The 19,095-nt window shown below is 36.2% G+C and overlaps 1 protein-coding gene across 2 annotated transcripts; it reads left to right on the forward strand.

Annotated features, from left to right (window-relative positions):
* Positions 1 to 957: 957 nt before the first annotated feature.
* Positions 958 to 18,809, forward strand: FAM49B (family with sequence similarity 49, member B). 2 transcript variants are annotated; one of them, XM_009696109.1, is made up of 10 exons: positions 958 to 1,030; positions 8,059 to 8,180; positions 9,895 to 10,000; positions 11,072 to 11,208; positions 11,855 to 11,936; positions 12,035 to 12,147; positions 13,278 to 13,357; positions 14,252 to 14,378; positions 15,186 to 15,256; positions 18,015 to 18,809. In XM_009696109.1, exons 1-10 carry the CDS (start codon positions 958 to 960, stop codon positions 18,076 to 18,078), a joined length of 975 nt encoding a protein of 324 aa, XP_009694411.1. In that variant the 3' UTR covers positions 18,079 to 18,809. The 2 variants fall into 2 exon arrangements, with proteins under 2 accessions (XP_009694411.1, XP_009694410.1); XM_009696108.1 differs by lacking the exon at positions 958 to 1,030 and adding an exon at positions 2,072 to 2,145 and having other exon boundaries at positions 11,855 to 11,932; positions 12,031 to 12,147.
* The last annotated feature ends 286 nt before the right edge of the window (positions 18,810 to 19,095 follow it).

Consider the following 19,095-nt stretch of genomic DNA (forward strand, 5'->3'; position numbering starts at 1 on the left):
TGAAACTTGATTTTTTTAGATCTTGTGCGTGAATCCAAATGTCAGACTGTTGATGGCGTATTCTTAAATAATTTGAAATCGTATTTTTGGGTAGTGTCTTGTGTTGGTCGTGCAGCAGCACTCTGGTGAACTACTGGTATTTCAGGGCAATGGTTCTTAAGTATATTTTCAGCCTCTGTAAAACATGGGAGGGTCCTGGAAAAGGCTACCTTGTTATGAAATGCAGTTTTCGTAATCCTACTGAAGGTATTGATTTCTAAAACTTATGGTAACATTTGAAACTGTTTTCTTTAATTTATTTGACCTTGAGTAATATAATGACTATTTAATTTTTCTTCCACGCTTCATTTATTTTAGCTGGGATATGACAGCAAGCAGAACTACTGTTGAAACGTGATTATTTCCTGGTTTTGGAAAAGTCTTAACTTGTATTTAACTCATAATTTTACGTGATTTGACGGGAAAAGCTTTCATTGACCACAGATGACTTATTACTAAGAGGCTTTCCAAAATTTATTTTGGGTTATAGGGACGGAGATAGTAAAAAAAATCAGGCTTATGATGACACTAGTTCCGCTCGAGGTTTCTTTCATCCTAAGCAGTAATGGCTTTGTTGGCTGTGGGTTGCTGCAGTTATGCAAAACAATTACTCAGTCATCATAGGTAATACGTCTTTAAATGCATTAAACAAAGATGAAAAAGAGCCAGTAATTCAGATCTATATTTTTGTCAAAGCTGTAACTCTTATTTTTTTCAACAATCACTCCTCCCTGAGAAGAAGGGGAGTGAAATTGCACTGTACGGTGCACGCTTTCTGCTTCCCACCAGAAGGTGATGAATCCAGTATGCAAAACCGGATGGGAGCCCTGTTCCAGTGAGCTCCAGGCGTGTACTTAAAATAGGAAATGGTTATTGGAACTAAATTATTTTGCCATTTTTATTTTTAGGTTTGCTGGCATGGGTAATCTCATTAAGGTGCTAACCAGGGACATAGACCACAATGCAGCACATTTTTTCTTGGATTTTGAAAGTAAGTCTCTCGGCCCTTCACAGCTGGTGCATTTAAAATGGTAACAGTAGGGTTGCTTATACCTGCAGCAGTGAAGGCTAGGTGACTCAGTTGCAAATCTGCAATTTGAAAGAGTTGCATGTGTTTTTCCTGTTCCTCTTTTTTTTCTTTTTTTTCCCTTTTTTCCCCTCCAGTAGTAGCCAAGCCACCATCATGCTACTGTGTCAATTTTGTTTCCTTGTGCTTAGCCATTTTGGGTCTCTGTGGTCAGTGATGTCCATCCATCTGCCTGCAAATCAAGTAATCATAAAATGAAAAATTCTGTCGGTATGCCGTAGTAATCTGTGCTGAGCAGTTGTTCACTGTAATCCTGTCTTATACAAGAGAGTACTAAATCATTCCTGATCCTGGTTTGGTCATTCATGGTGCAGGGAATGTGTATTTTTTACATCCAAAAGTCCAAAGTGGAGTTGTGTGGGCATCACAGATATTTTGGACACCTTACATAAAAGATCTGTGGCATACCTGTGTAAGCATTTTCTGCACACTGAAATGACGTCTCTTGATGCGTTTCTCTGTAATGGTTTCCTGACAAAATTATAAGGGCTGAGAAAATAAAAGCTTTTTCCTTCTATTGTCCCATCAGGTAAAAATATGTAGCATGGCTACCATGTCAGTACTTGCAAATATGGTACTTGACCCTCAACGTGGTTCTCCTGCTCAGGACACTGGTGCTAGGGTGTACTGGGACAGAATTAGTCACTGGCAAGGCCTTCGGTTGGGGTTCTGCCCCTTTCTCAAAAGGGCAGCTGTGAAGATGTTGGTGACGTAGTTGGTTCTTGCAGGAAAGCTCCATTGCATCTCTGGGATCACCAGCTGTACGTCCTTGAGATGGGTGTCTCCCTCCACTCATCAGGGCAGCAGCCTGAAGGATGGGTTCGTGCCTGATGGAACTCTCTGGTCTTCTTTCCCCCACCATTTTAATGAGCTACATTTGGGCTGTTCCTTCTTATAAAAAGAAAATTTTCTTTTCTCTCATTCTTGTCTTGGCAGGTACCTTAACATGGGGAACCTTCTAAAAGTTTTGACTTGCACAGACCTTGAGCAGGGGCCAAATTTTTTCCTTGATTTTGAAAGTGAGAAGATGATTTTATATATCTATTACTCTTTGCCTGCAGTAGACTGCATTTGTCATGTACTAAATGTATGTTTTCACTTTGCCATCCTTCTAACAGCTTTGCATGCCTGAGCTATGGATAATTGTTCAGCAAACTTTGTGGAAAATGATAATCAGTTTTAAAATAACCTCCGTTTCTAAAATGTAAAATCTTTATTTCAGGGAGGGCTTTCAAATTATTTTTTCTGTTGGAATCTGATATGGTTCTTGTTTTCAACCAAAATTATGTCTGCTTTTAATCCAAACTTTAAAAAGAATTTTAAATTATTTAAAGACTTACTGAAATTGCAAGGAAATACATGCTCCTTAAAGGAAGGACTGAATATGAAACCTGATTCTCTTTTCTTCATTTCCAGTGTGTCACTGAATAATGCTGCATATACAGATTGGCTCACAACAGCTATTCATAGCTCTCCAGCATCATCATGTTAAAGGTGTATATGTGAACCTTATTTGATTTGGCATTGAAATTTGACAGTTAACCTCATCCCACCTTAAAAAGGGGGGCTCAGAGAGTAAGGAGACGAAATTGCTTTTGAAAAGAAGAAGCGTATAGCTTGTCTGATCAATGCCAAGCATTCTGGAAGGTTCACATATTGTTAGTATTTCTGCTTTTAGTTTTTGTTGCATGGTATAATATAACCTAAGAATGGCAGGTAAGTGTTGTTGGCTGCTGCTATGCATGTTTAATTACTTTCTTTTGGGATATGCTGTTGCTTTACCCAGCTGCACATCAGCAGGCATAAAATAAGAAAACTAATGTTCAGGTGCATTTTGACCATGTAATATAATACAATGGAATAGCATAATAAAAATTGATGAAGTATTGTGATATGGATAATTGGAGATTCATTATGTCTTCTTTTCTTCCCCTAAATTATTTTTCAGTTGTATTTGATGAAACAATAGCAGTTGGTAATATTAGTTTTAATATGAAAGCAAATGCTTGGAAAAATATGTTTTTGCTTCAGTGACATTTAAAGTTATAACTTCCTAAACCCTTATCCTGTACTGTTGATTTTATCAATTGTCTCTTCTGAATGTATTGTTATTGGAAGATGATAGTCGTATAGATTATTCATAAAGGAAAGATAATCAGGGGCTATGTTCAAAAATCAGAAAGCAAAACTGTTGTTTAAAACCACTTTGAATCTCACATATCATCAGAATAGGTATGACTTGGTGAAGTAGGGAGAATATTGGAGCTGTGAAGCTCCAGCTTAATCTGCAAATACTGACGATTTAATTGGACTAAATTAAATTCAAGTTAGCAGGATACAAAAGGCATAATTCTAAAATCAATTGCAATAAAAATTTCTGCTAATTTTGAAAATAAATACCAGTTCTTTAGCTATCAATTTTGTTTTAAAGTGCATGTTTTGAGCATGAACAAGATTTGGCATGAGAGTAAGCAGGTTGCTGACATGAAATGTTTACATATGCGGTCAAGTTAAGTGACTTATATTATGGCTGGATTGTTAGACTGTTCTTTATTCATTTTGGACCCTGTCCTGCATTTGTTTCTGCTGCTATACTGTGTATCCATGCTTCTTTCTACTCTGTTTCAGATAGCTTGCCTTGACAGGATCTTGGCTTTGACATAGTCAAGATCTTTCTTCAAGACTTGGCACTTAATCTTGTGATACTTAGCATTGTATTTTTATGTGGAAGAGCAAGTAAGCTCTGTATTAAAAACAAATTTGCCAATTCTATGTTATGCCTGACCCAATAATATACGGTTTGAAGCCTTTTGTTCTTAAATCCATATATATCTTTGGAGTGAGCAGGCTAGTTAAACATTTCTTGCACAATACCATAACGAGCTAAAAATCTAGTGTCCATCAAGCTTTATAGAGATACAAACTCCAAATTTAGAAAGTTTTTAGACTGGTCTCTAAGTTTTTTAAAAAAATATATTTATGTTGGTGCTAGATTCCAGTGATTTGTAGGAGACTATCAGAATACATGCAAAAAATGTTCTGATAAATTATATAACGGGCTGTTGGCTTTTCCTTGCCTTAACGCTGGTTAAGCTTATGTTTTCTTTGGTCATTCACCTCACCTATTTGAAACAAATAGTTGTCTTAAGTATTCTACTAAAGCCTGTGCAGTGCCACTTTAACATGAGCAGAGGCAAAAACACAGCTTTGTAAGGACATAAAAACAGCCACCTACAATGTGGGAAACTTACAGCTCAACTTTTACATTGGTGTCATTAATGTCACGATGCAAATCCTTTCCAGATTATACTGATTTGAATAGTAGCTCAAATACAGAGTACTTGTGGTTGCAGATGGTGATCACAAGCTAGCACTGAAAATATTCTGCATTACCTCCAAAGAACTTGGCTAGGTTTCAGAGAAGCCGCAAAGAGAGCATTCTCCATAGTAATGATGATAGAGATGAATAAATTATTTCATCTCCAGCAGTCTGGGATTTTTCTTTCCCTTACTTGTGAGTTTTGTCCCAGCCAGTTTCAGATGACTTGGTGTGTTCTTCCCTGGGAAAAATCTCAGTTTAAATAGTATTATACTGTGCAGTATAAACTTTTAACCCCAAATTTCTCTCCCTACTAGTTCCATAGGCTGGCCAAATATTTTTTTAAATAGTTAACTAAATGTGTGTGTTCCCCGCATGCAATATGTTGTCATACTTCCATAGCATGTAGTTCACCTAACAGCGTTTGTATATTGTTTCAAGTCTACTCTTTTGTCTTTAATACATTATTGTGTGAGCTTTCTGAAGTCTGAATGTATATTGCATCTAGTGCAGTAACATTCTGATTAAATTTTAAATTAATTTAAAGATTAACTCCCCATTTACTTGAAGGGATCTCAGTCTTCACTTTCCTTACTATTGGATTAAAAATAGGAAAATTGCCCTGAATAACCAGGAGTTGGCTCCCTTGGCAGCAATATCAAACCTCAGAATGTTTCAGTGAGCTGTGCTGTGCTTACTGTATTTGTTCTTTCTGTGGAAAACACTGCAGGGTAAAGGCAAAGCCTTGTCATAAAGTTGTAGCAAGAACTTACATCCATGGAAGGGGAAGAGGGAAATCTGTGAAATTGTATGCCGCCTCCATCCTGCTATTTGGATGCCTGGCATTGCTGGTTGCTTTTTCTTAGTTGTCAAGACCAGCTCCAGAAGTACAGCTCCCTTTCCTACTCTATGCACTCCACATTGAGGAAAATGAGTTCCACAATTAGTGATTCTCAAGTGAAAGTCCTGTAGCTTGAGCTCTCAGGTACATACTGATGTGTGGGAATGCTACCTCCAGTCTATTCAAGATAACAACAGTGCTCAGGAAGAAAAACCTTTCCCTCTTTCTCCTCCTGTGATGGGTTTTCAGAATGCAGTGCACTAACCATCACTGAGAAGCAAATAAACCAATTACTCTGAGCCAGCAGTACTAGGGCTTGAACATTTTCTATATTGTACCTTTTAAATCTATCCTAATAACATCCTAAATGAACTGTAAAGTGAATATAAAAGAATTCAGGTACTTTTAAAATTTGAGCTCTTTTCTAGGTGCGGAAAAATTACAGATGGGAGGGGATCTTAGTTGGGACAAATCTATTTTTCCGATAGAGGAAATTGGAAATCAAATAGATTTCCTCTGTTGAAGAGGACTAGGTGTACCACATTGAAATACATACCAAAAGAAATAGAAAAACAAAACCAAACCAAAACAGAAACAAAAGAAATAAACCCCCCCCCCAAAACCCACCACCCCAACGAATTAAGTATAAACCATTGTTTTAGGTTTCCTCAAACATTTTAGGGAAATGCAATACAGTAGTTGGCTGATTACCTTCTGAGTGAAACACACAAACTGAGATGTTGAAGGTGTTGACTTGCATAGCCAGATGTTCAGTGAAGACCGCTTAATTTGTATCTGGAAGACAATTTTTCATTTCTAAACTTGGAACGCCATAGTACTACATCTATCCTGCTTGTTGGTGGGTTTCGAGAGGAGGAGGAGGAGGAGTTCTCGTTGGCCCTTCTGCTGTGCCCCCCACCCCCCATGGTGAAACATGAACTCTCCTTGCTAGAGAAGGTAAAGCAAAAAATTACATGAAAAATTAATTAGACGAGATGTAGTCAGTGTGAGATGATCCAAGTGGCAAGTCTTGATTGCATTATTTAACAACACAATCTGGAATGCTACGGAGCTTCACGTTTTAGTCTGTATTTCACTGTAGCATTTCATGTTTGTGCATGAACTGCTGCGACTCAACTGATGCTTACCTGTCTGCTCTTTTCCCTCACTTTTTTTGTCTTCATTTCTTACAGCAGTCTTCAGCAGCTTTCAAAATTATAAATGTGACCTTTGTGATGATCTGAAAAGCACTGGCCACTTCTACTCAATGCCTAATCAATGTGGTGCTCTTTTTTTTTTTTTTTTAAAAGGAGTGACCAGCTTTTTTTCACCCGTGCTAATTCTTGATGCTTCTCAAAATATCACAGTTAAACTGTTGCAAGGTCTATATATAGGTATATTTGCTAATAATGCCCACTCTCTATGCATTAAACCATGAAAATAAGAAGTATTATGCAAAAATTACAGCAAAATCCAGACAGGCAATGCATGCAAAACTTATTTAATCCTATTACAAATACCATTTTCTAATGTTTTTTTTCTAGTGTATAACGTTAGGTTATTGTGACTTTTTTTAAAAATGTAAGTATGTACCTAACTTCCATCACTGTTAGTGAGAGCTATATGTATGGATCATGGAAAAAGCACTTTTAAAAAGACTTTCTCCAGACTCTTTAAACTGCACAAAATCATGAGGATATATTTTCCATAAATACCTTTTGTTTGTCCCTGTAAAAAAGAATCTGTTGTTAATACCCTGACTTTTGGCATTGGCAATCCTGGATTAAAATACCATGATATTTATTTCATAACATATTTTGCCCATGTAAACAGAGAACTTTTTTTTTGGTAAAAGCTTCCGTAGAAGCTTCAGTAACTTCATTTTTTTTAATATATCAATCTAAAAAGAACTAATCTTATAGCTTCTATCAGATTTTAAAAGAAAAATTGATCTCATATCAGGTAAAGAGAGATTCTTACTAGGTGATTATTTTTAAAGGTTAAAGCCTTTTGTTGTTTCTTCTCAAAACATACTACTTATTGAATCACATTTCCTTAAAACATGTATGTGTAGCTTTCTGAAATGATGAATAAGTATACCTTTGAAAAGTGTTTAGCTAATTATAGAAAAATTGACAGACAGTGTGTATCCTTAAACAGGGGGGAGGAAAGAAAAAGAAAAGAAAAAAAACCAAAACAAAACCAAGTTTGCACTAGATCTTTTTGTTCTAAGCTCTGATTTTTCAATTAGTGCAATAAAGAATGTTTTGAGAATTAAATATGTTTAGAAGGAAAAGATATGGCTCCTTTCCCACCCAGTAAAAGAGGAGGCAGGGAAGATGGAAAATATTCTGATGCAGTGTTTCTAGGTAAGAGTAGACTTGAACACCTCCTGTAATACCTGCAGTTGAGTGTGTCTTTTGAGTGCTTACCTAAGTCTCTTCTGTTGAGCTTGTTCTGCACCCCAAGGTGAGATTGATATGATAGTTATAAAGACGATTTGTCAGGATTTCTTCTCCTAACTCAATTTTTAAAAAGTCAGGAACGATAGATTCCAGATGGATTTTTGGGATGCTAAATGAAGCTAAAAGACTACTTAAATGAATACAATTACTCTGTTGGAGTTCCTCATACGTTGTAGTAGCTCTTCAGAGAATGAAAATTCTTGATGAGCTGCTGCACAAAGAATTTGTCTTGTAGGTGATGGCGTGCCTATTCAATTCCTTGTTGTTGTTAAATATATATACATATTTAATATGTTCTACTGTTTAGATGCCCAACCTACAGAATCTGAAAAGGAAATTTATAATCAGGTGAATGTAGTGTTAAAGGATGCAGAAGGAATACTGGAAGACTTGCAGTCATATCGAGGAGCTGGCCATGAAATACGAGAGGTGAGCTAGAGCATTATGATTGTGCACAACCTGTGATTGTTCATTGTCTGATCCTAACCAAATACTGCTGGATTTTAACTTTGCTTGCAGGAGATATTTTGGCAGAGCATGTTCTCTATTAAATTGCTGTCTTGAATTTCTGCTCTGGAATGTTCCTTTTTAACAGTGAAACAGATGTTGCTTATTTCAGTAATATTAATGCACATATGTAATAGCAAGTGGTGCTTCTCAAACTTTTTATGAAATTGTCGCTATTGATTTTTTTCTTAATATTCCCACATAAGCTCTTCTTGAGTCAGTGGTGAATTTGGAAAGACTGTGGCGTGACTACAATGCAATATTGAGTAGTGTTGACATCTTTTTGTACGCTAATTGGGGAATTCCAATCTGTGGTAATCCTAACACAAAAGGCATCTCATTTTTCAATCCTTTTTAATTGACTTTTATTTACTAGAGTATATGTTTGGAACAGAAGAAAAGTTTCTGTACAGCATGTCACTCCATTTTTCCTTTACCTTTAAGAAAAGGTGGAATAAATACTGTCTCAACCCCCTTCCCTTCTTCCTCAGATGCAGCAATGGGGACTGCTTTGCTCCTAAAGTGAGGAGTTACTCACTGTAACATACTCTAAGAAATACTACTAGATAGGATGAGTCTCTGCTCACTCCAGTTGAATTTGAGATATTCATAATTTTAGTTAAAGTACCATGAGTTTTTTTCTCTGTTGAATTCGTAAGGTAGGTTTAAGAAGGGTAACTGTCACAGAAAACCCTTAGGAGGGGAAATAACTTACTTATCCTTCAAGGAAGGAGCATGTTCAGGGAGAGGCTGTAGGATGGGGCAAGAATGTGTGTCTCAGTGAGGAAGCCTGCAGCTCCCATGGAGAATGAAGAGAGACACTCCTGAGGGGAGATAGACTTCGCAGGAAGGAAACTTTCTAGGGACCAGAGAGGAGTGTGCTGCAACTCACAGCCCAGGGTTGGCTGAAACAGATTTCAGAATCAAGGACTTGACCATGAAGATGCATGCAGGACAGTTACAAGCATTTTTATTTCTGTTTTCTTAGTAATTTTCAGTAGCTAAGTATTCTAGTTTCTGTCTTAAAAACTTGCAGAGATTGAATTTAGGCTTTATCTGTCTGGGAAGCTTACTGTAAAGGCAAGATCTATAAATATATACCACAAAGCTCTGTTATACACCGTGACTTGCTAGTGCTTTATGTTGTTAATGATGCTTAAATGTTCCTATTGTAATATTTAGTCTGAATTTCACAGCAAATCTGTTTGATTATTCCCCCCATCCCCTTCACAAATTTAGAAATTGGTGATAGATACCACCATTAGGATGAGGCTTTGATCACTAAACTTTTTTGCTTGGAGGTACCCCAAATAAAGTTGTTGATTTTAATTAACTAGATCTGGTTATGTAAATTTTCTTATTTGAATAACTTTATTTTTAACAATGTCTTTATAATCTCTCCAAGTTGTTGTCCTGTTCAGAATACTTAATTTAAACACAAGTATTTAGAGCTTTTTGGAACAGACGTGTTTGTACAGGCTTGTCTCTCTACTGGAAACTTCTTAGTAGATAGAATTTTTAACTACTAGCTCTTCAAACAATTGCCCTGCATAGATTATGGTTTTTTTCTTTTTCAGTAATGTATCAGTTATTCTTAATCTAAGCATACTTTTTTCCTCTTTTTTCCTAATTTAAGGCAATACAGCATCCCAATGATGAGAAGCTGCAAGAGAAGGCATGGGGTGCAGTTGTTCCACTAGTAGGCAAACTAAAGAAATTCTATGAATTTTCTCAAAGACTAGGTAAGTGGAATGATATTAACTTGGGGGTTTTTGTCTTCATTAATTAGTACATTTGGCATATTCAAATGTGATCACACCTAGGTCAACCCCTTGTTAGTAGATAAAAGCTCAATTTATATATATTCCTTCCATACCCTGGAATGGATCTTTTTCCTATCTGTATACTACCTTCTTGCATGTGAAAGCAAACTTGCTTCAGTGGATACCTGAGAGGACAGGGAGAATGCGAGCATACTTGTCATCTTCCTTCTCTACCCCTTTAGTAACTCTGGAAAGCACTAAACAGCTGATTGTTTTGAGAATTAGTAGACTGAGTCATCGGGAATTAATTCTGTTAATTTTTCTGATACCAAGAGTACTTAAAAGTGACTGTATTATTCCCCCCAGAACACCAGAAATTTGGTTTGTGGAAATGCCTGATCTTGGTTCATGCAGGTGCAATTTTCAGATGGTGCTTCATATCTCTTACAAAACCAACTTGACTGATATTGTGTCTAAGCTGATAAAACCTATTAGACTTGATTTGTTTTTTCACAAACTATCTGTTGTTACCTCACTTTTAGACAGAGTTATTAGCATAGCTCATTAAAAAGTGAGCTCAAAAATGGAAGGTTTTTGCAGGCAAGTTCTACTTTGCTAAAGACGTGAGCTATTTTTGTCAGGAAGATGAACAGGAAGTTGGGTTGTAAGTTTATCTTAAAAACAAATAAAACATGACTTCTGCTGATAGGTATGTACCTCTTGAATTAGGTGTTATCTTAAAGGCTGCAGTCTGCTAACACAGGTTATTGAAATATGTTTTACACAAGCGTTCCAGACAAAGCTTGAATAAAACTGTTCAAGAAGTTTTTTCATGGCTGTCAGTGCTGATTACACCTAGTCTGTAGAGCAGTTTGTGAGTAAATACGGTAACAGTGACGCATAGAAGCAATTCATCAAACCCCTTTATTAGTAATAGTATGTATTTTGGCAGATGTATATTTTAAGTGTAGGATGCAGAATATCAGTCAATAGAGATACAAGAAGCAGGTGCAGTTGTTAATCCTCGTACATACTCTCCTTTCACTTAAGAGGCAGGATTGCGAGGTCTGTTGGGAGCCCTGACAAGCACTCCATATTCACCAACGCAACACCTGGAGCGAGAGCAGGCTCTTGCTAAGCAGTTTGCAGAAATTCTTCATTTTACGCTCCGATTTGATGAGCTCAAGGTAAGAACTTGTTGTAATTCTGTAAGCACAAAGGCTAGCAAAAAGAAAATAAGCCTGTTTACTGAAGCAGTCTGCATTGTGTTCTGTTCTAGAATACAGCATGCAGTAGATACTCAGATACCTATTATGCTCAGCTTGTTTGTGTGACCTAGAGTTAGATTAAACTGGAAAGCAGATGAAATATCGTATTAGCTTTGAGCACGTTGTATTTCACTTCCTGTTGATCATATTTCTTCATCCTAATTTGGCATTTCTCTTGGGATAGTGGTGCTGCTTTTAGTGTTTGCACACCCATAGTCCAGCTATTTTCTTCCTAACGTACAAAGAACTAGGCTGAATTGATATTAATTTGCTGGTTTGATTCTTGGAGTCAAACTAGCAAAGACGTTTTTTTTCAACGTACTAATTTCAAACTCCTATTTAGGAGGCAGCTACTTTTCTTGCTCCTGTTAGATCTTGTTCTGAAAAATCTTGAGAATTTAACCAGAAAGCTGTATGTCATACATACCACTTCCCAACATGTCACAGGCCTTTTTATTTCAGAAGGCTAAATATCTTTCTTTTTCTTGGTATTATATTTTATGAAAACTTGTCCTTATATTTTTCTCGAATTTGTCACAATTCTTTTACTTCCCTATCTATATAGATGACAAATCCTGCTATACAGAATGACTTCAGCTACTATAGAAGAACTCTGAGCCGTATGAGGATTAACAATGTCCCAGTAGGTAACCCTTGGGCTAGATGAAATGTAGTCTTACACTACCACCTATTTTTTTCATGAACAGAACAAATAAATTATTTTTTCTTTCTGTTTTATAGGCAGAGGGAGAAAATGAAGTAAATAATGAGTTGGCAAACAGAATGTCTTTATTTTATGCTGAAGCAACGCCAATGTTGAAAACCTTAAGTGATGCTACAACGAAGTTTGTGTCAGAGGTAAGAGTATAATTTTATGGTTTGGACAGTGTACTTCAAAGCACTGCAGGGCCAGACATAATTTTGGAACAGAAAATTCTTCTGCCAGACTTAATCTGGCATCTAGAAATCAAACTTCTTTATTGGAGCCTCAAGAAACATAAAGTTACTTTTTCAGATGCTGTAGAGGTTAGAGTAAGTTCAGCTAGCCACCTTGTGGATGCATCGCAAAAAGTTAATGGATAACATTACAGCATTCGTAGTGATAGTTTTCCTCAAGGAGAGAGGTGGGAGAGTTAAGTGTGTTGCCTGCATTTTGGTGGTGGTTTAGAGCAGAAACTTCAGAAAATTGAAAGGAAACAGATTGATTCTCTGTATTTGAAACAGCTACATTTCAGTTCTATTCCCTTCCTTTTCTCCTTACCAAGAAACCTTTGTTTTACTGTGTGAAGTCAAGTATACCTCACATTATTGCAGAAGAGGAGAGGAACCTGAACTGGAAAAGTATTTCAACATTTTAACACATCCCTGTTTATCCTTAACTACCTAAATAAATATTAGTGGTAAAATCTAGTCACTACAAGTATTGTGCTTGTCTTCTGGTAACTGTGATGATTTTTGTCTTGCATACAAAGAATTGTGCACTATTTCTTAATAAAATATAATTGTACATTACATGATTAATACAAAGATACGTTTGTGTCTTAATATTTTTCTCCTGATTTCTGCTTTATACTTGAAATGCCTTGAGAAAAACAGCCTCTTATTTTACATTTCTTTGAGGTGTTTGTCTGCAACATTTTTAAGTCTTACTGTTGTAGCAGGTGCATGTATTTGGCTATAAAAATTTCTATCTTTAAAGAGCAGGTTAGACGATTCCTTTAAAACTTCCCAAAAGTCAGTAGTGTCAATGGTGTATTTCTTTAACTACAAACAAGCAAGCAAAACCTGTATGGTAAACTTTGCTCTGTAAGTCGCTAATCTATATTGTAACATTTTTAAAAACCAGTGAGAGGCAACCCAGCATACCATAGTTGTGTTGATGTTTGTAATTCCTCCACATTGCCATACCAGCAGAGCTGTGATTTGATTTAGGTTTTGTAGTATAATATTTCACCGTAATTGAATTTGAAATTGTTTGTCTTCTGCAGAATAAAAATTTACCGATAGAGAATACTACAGATTGCTTAAGCACCATGGCCAGTGTGTGCAGGGTCATGCTGGAAACCCCGTGAGTATAAACGTGCTTGTATTGTGTATGAATCATCTCTGTATTTAAGACATGACTTGTGATGCATAAGGTGAAAGAAATGTAATTGGGGTAGTTAGGAGCTACAGTGTTTTATTTTACCAACTTAGTTTCATGTTAAGGTAAACAACTAACTTGTCTTGTTTTGCTAGCCATGCAAATCATGCGGTTGACTTTTCTGAATGTATTAGTATTTAAAAACGGAATGGCTGTGAAAGCTAGACAACCTCTTGGCACTCTTTATAAATGGTTTTCTCATGTATAATTCAGGGAAATATACTATTTGAGCATGATTGCCTAGGGCCTTCTGAAAGAGGGGTTATGGACGTTGGGTTGGATGGTACCTCCTCACAGGCTGGCTTGGCCAATGGCTCTTAACAAAATTACAGCGCCTCTGTCTGGGGAATTGTGAGACGACTTTTAGGGATGAAGGCAGTCGATTGTCTGTTGTAAATTTGAGAGGCACTGGGAGTATGAACAAAAAGTCAAACTGAACTTTGGGGTTTTTATCTGTTTCTTCTGAGGTCTAAATAGTTTCCCATTGGTAAAATTACTCAGGCATGAGGTATATCCTTTTTGAATAAGTTGCTGTCCAAATAGTGCAGTACGTTTGTTTTGGAGCTCATTAAGAGCGCCAAAAACATTTTATATTATTATATCTGACTTACACGCAGATTATTGAAAGGAAAAAGGAAAAGTCTCAAAAGTTTATGGGATTGGTGGATTTGGGGTTTTTTGTTTAGGTTTTTTTTTCCTCTGAGGATTTATAGTAGGATTTATAGTAGGATTTTTCTCTTTAATGTTATTCTGGGCATTGCTAGTATGTACTCTTATCTTGTGTTTCATAGATAATAATCTGTGTTTTTTCAATTACAGTGAATATAGAAGCAGGTTTACAAATGAAGAAACAGTATCATTCTGTCTGAGGGTAATGGTGGGTGTCATCATACTCTATGACCACGTGCATCCGGTGGGCGCTTTTGCCAAAACTTCAAAAATCGATGTAAGTTTATTGTTACTAAATAGTCTTTTCAGTATTTAAATTGTGTGGAGACTCCTCTTCTGTCTTCCAGGTTCTAGTAGCAGATGTATGCTTGGATTGATGCTAAATGGATAGTGGTAGCTGTTAGCAAACTGTATACATAAGTAGTGAGAAATACAAACTAGGCCTTCAGACACATAAATGGGCATTGTTAGGTCATGAAGAATCTGTTTTGATGGAATTCAGGTAGCGCCTTGAAATACTTGTAAACGGTCCTTGCATTGAAAGATCCAAATTAGAATGACTGGAAATAACAACAGCATCTAGCTTGTTCTTCGCTATTTGGTAAAAAGCTAGGTTCCATCATCCACTGATCTTCAAGTCTTTAACTTTCTGCTGTTGTTTGATGGTAAGTCTATGGAATACATACTGTTACTATATGCTGCTTCGTGGTTGTTTCAAATGGACTGTTATCCCATTGTATTAGCTACAGAGGCTGGCTGAATGTCATCATTCTTAATGGATTTATGATAAACAGATTTTTGTTTACAGTTCCTTTTTTTTTTTAAGGTCAATAAAGCAGAGCTTGACATCAAAGTTGCATTGTCTAAAGATATGCAGGGGTTTTTTTTAAGTAGCTAAGCTGTTTTGTCTTAGGAAAATGTAATACTGAAAGCTTAATTCCTTTCTAATATCAAGAAAATGTCTTTACACTGCCGCAGTTTTTAAATACTTACTTTTTTCTCTGACAAGCTGAATATGAAACACTTCTGTAAACTTAGCATGTATTAGCATGAAAAAAACTGTATCATTTTTTTTAACTTCTAGATGAAAGGATGCATCAAAGTTCTTAAAGACCAGCCTCCTAATAGTGTAGAAGGCCTTCTAAATGCTCTCAGGTACTCTTTTATTTGAAATATTTTTACGTGAATCTTCATAAATTGTCCAGGGCATTCCCTTCAGCAGCGAAGTATTCAGTAAGTGTTACAGATAAAAGGTGAATGTGGTTATTGCAGGCTGCTTTTCCAATGTATCTTGAGACAGAGATGCATGAAGAAGCTACTATGTTTTAAAAGCTAGGTTGTAAACTTGCAGTTGTTCATTCTAAGATACCTGCATGCAGTTAAAGCATGCAAAAAGTTTAAGAATGAGCCTGTAGAGGTAAGCATGACAGAGTAGACATTGTACCTGAAGTTAAAACTGATGACAAAGTATAATACATGCTAAAAGCTAACTAGAAGTTAACTGTGATCACATCTACTGAGTTGAACTACCAAACGAGCAGCTGCAGCATGCACACTGTCACTTGTGCCAGCTTACCAAGGAAACAACTGGATTAGTTTGCATTGGCCATATCCTCAACTGTGTGTAGTTTGACCATGGCTTAATGATTCTATTTATTACTAGTAGAATATAAGAATAGTTTCATGTGATTTTTATGTTTCGCAGATAGCTTCAGACTTGTAAGGCAGATAGGTTTTTTTGGTATGTAACTACAAATTGTTCCTCTTTCACAAAGCATTTATAGGGAGGTACTTAAGGCAAGAATCTCAATATTTTTGTTGTAGAATAGACGAGACAAGAAATTGCCCCATTAGTTGTAGAGGTAAAGGAAAATTAATAATTCTGTATAGAAACCTAAGAACTACTAATTTGGGTCATAAAGCTGTATCTGTAGTTGGTAACATGTTCTTCATGTGGGTGTCCAGCATCAGAGGAGTGGCAAAAAGTGCCGAAATGTGATAGGCAGATGAAGGGTTCAGTCTTGTCCTTACTTGAAAAAGTATCATACTACTTTGGTAACAGTTAACTGTAACTGACTGTTGTTACTCATGTGCTCCCTTTGAAATGTGGAAGCTTTAGTTTGTCTTGCCTGAAAGTGTGTAGTTGTACTTTTTTTTTCTTATCTGTGGTGAAACTGCTTTTCGTTTGCCCTCTTTTTTTGTGTTAAGATGTGGTAAGAGTGAAATAATGTGGTATTATAAGTGGTTTCACTTGCAAAGTTTTTTTCAGATTATTAGCTAAAGGAAAAAAAAATCTGGGCTTAATTTAGAGACTTCATGTGAGTATTTCCTTGCCTAAATCATTTTGTTACTCATCTCTGAACCGCCTGTATGTGATCACTCTTTGAGATGGTGATCAGTAAAAACACAAAATTCCAGAGGCAAAATGCTATATTAGCATTTATTGTCTGACTAATTTATTGTGATTGCAGCTACCATTGAACATCAATCTTTACCAGTACCCCATTTTTCCCTGTCATGGTTGACACTATTAAAGTTACGTGGAAAGTGTCGTTCAGGATCTCACTCCGTTGTGCGTTATTTTGTGGTTAGTAGAATAAATTCACTCTGTGCTGTCATGGTGACCTTTCACCACACCAGCCCGTTTCATGCATACATACTTTAACAGTCCTGGCTTCATACATTTGACTACTCATTTGGGTAGGATATTTAAATCTTTTTAAAATCACATTTGGAATTGTTAGGAAGAGATGCAGAGGTGAGATGCTGTGTGTGTAGTGAAAGCAGATTCAAGATGATGTCATGAGAAATTAAGTCCAAATCCAAGTCTTTGATTCTGGAGGAGTGTTAGAAGTTCTTGTGTTTTCTCAAGAGATAAATAATGTGTCTTAAAAGCAAACGGAAGGTGATACGGATTTTGGAGGGAGATTAGTTGTTTATAATTTGAAATGCATATAAGTATTGTAATCATGTTCAGCTTTTTCACATGGACAGTATACCAAGTGCAATAACTTTTCAGGATTTTAGAAAACCTTAGGCCTCTTGTTTGTGAAAAGTATAGATTACCAAAAAGTGCTGAAGTCTATATTGATACTAATTTTCCAAAAAAAAGTCATTGTGTATTCTTCAAGTCAATAACTAAAGTATCACTGCAGTTGTGCTTAACAATGAAAGTACTAATTTAACGTGTTAAATTTAAATTACAGAATAAGTTTTTACTTGCTTTTAGATTAGAGTCAGGGAAGGAAGATCAGAGAAATTAATCATAGAAAGAAGCCAGCATTGAGGGTATATCCTACCTACTTTTAAAATAACAGATATCTAAGTTTTTTGTAGTGATTTAAAAATGTGCTAAAGTCCTAGAGAATTTTGAAGGGAGAAGAGACTGGAATACTCATGTATACTCCTTAGTTTTAGCCGCACAGTTACTGAACTAAACAGGAAATTAGGCTGAAAAGCACTTAAATCCGTTCTCATTGAGGGGTCTTGGAAAGGTTTGGCCACTGGAAGTTTTGAAGAAAGTTTCTGAAGCTATGTTTTATTTGCAGATGTTTCCTATGGACAGAGACCTCAGAGTTAGGCTTGTTGGTATATGCCTGTCACAAGTGGTAACATGCGTTTACTATGACATGGCCTATGAGCATGAAAGCCAACATCTAGCCGAGGATTATTTTTAACTGCCCTTGATGCAAGGCTGTTGAGTTACAGTTCTGATTGATAATAGCATTTTCTGGTCAGAATTTCTGATTTGTGTACGTGGTAACCGTGGAGTGGATGATGATCAGTGGCTGAGGGTTTTACTCTGGTACAGTCAGGTTGAGCCATAAACAAAGAAATTATGTATTTGTTAAGCCGAAGTAAAATATAACATCTATGCTCTTCTCAGCTTGATTTTTTTTATTTCTGTGTTTAGGTACACGACAAAGCATTTGAATGATGAGACTACCTCCAAGCAAATTAAATCCATGTTGCAATAACAATTATCTGGAATTCGCACCTGCTGTAGACAGACAGTATTCTGCAATGACTGAGATGCACAGATTTTTTTTTTTAGTGATTGCAACTACTATCTCGTTCATTCTTGCTTTTTATTTTCTCTCTTTCTGTTTACCCTTTTTTTAATCACTTTCTTGTTCTTAAGTAAGCTCAGACTTCTTTTCTGTGCCAAATCAATGAAAATTATCAGTTCTGGAAAGTATTTCTACTTTTCAGAATAGCCATCTTAAGTGGCAGCTAATTATGTGTTGCATTTGGATTTCTCTGTACTGGGGAAAGATTTGTGACTTGAACTAAATATTTTTAAACTTGTGGTTTTTTTCTTTTTTTGAAAAACTAATATTTAATATTGCTTCTTCTGCATGGCAAGACTGCCTACTTCTGCTATTTAAAAATCCCTTGATGACTTCATTTTCTATTGCAGCTTATTTTCATGTGCAACCATGAGGAAACTAAAAGCAGATTTGTTTAAATTAACTGTGTTTGTACAAAATGGTACCCAACACAAAGGTTTTTTTAAATGAGTAAAAAATGTTTTGTTTAAAAGTTACGTTTGCATTTTGACTCATTTTTGTAAGGATGTATGTTGTATGTTTAACCTTTAATAACTAACGTTAAACTGTGGTGTGTGCGTAGCAAAATTACGTATGCATGTTCATGTCAAATGATTGGCTGTGGATAAGATAATAAAATCAGCTTTCATTTTTCTAAGTGTGGTTTGATTTACCAGTATTTTGAGTGAGATGTCTTCGTGCTCTTTGGATTTTTACAAAAAAATAAATTTATAAATTTTATATAGTGAAAACTCTGCTGTTTCATTACCAGTAACCACTAGTCTAATCCACTGATTTCAGCCTAACGTGTTTCAGGGTTCTTGCTCTCCACTCTGTGCTGCTTCCCTGTCCCCAGAAATATTACTCATACAGGGTTTGGGAGGAAGAATTCTGTGCAATCTGTATAGATCCCAGTGGACATTGTTGAAGAACCTGCATCTTGGC

Source organism: Cariama cristata, unplaced genomic scaffold (genome assembly GCF_000690535.1).
Source record: "Cariama cristata isolate BGI_N322 unplaced genomic scaffold, ASM69053v1 scaffold5332, whole genome shotgun sequence".
Lineage (NCBI taxonomy): Eukaryota > Metazoa > Chordata > Aves > Cariamiformes > Cariamidae > Cariama > Cariama cristata.

Coding starts and splice junctions, on each gene's coding strand:
- FAM49B (XM_009696109.1), top strand. CDS start 958: ATGGGTAATCTCATTAAGGTGCTAACCAGGGACATAGACCACAATGCA. Junction 8,181..9,894: donor CTGGCCATGAAATACGAGAG/GTGAGCTAGAGC, acceptor TCCTAATTTAAG/GCAATACAGCATCCCAATGA. Junction 14,379..15,185: donor CCAAAACTTCAAAAATCGAT/GTAAGTTTATTG, acceptor TTTAACTTCTAG/ATGAAAGGATGCATCAAAGT.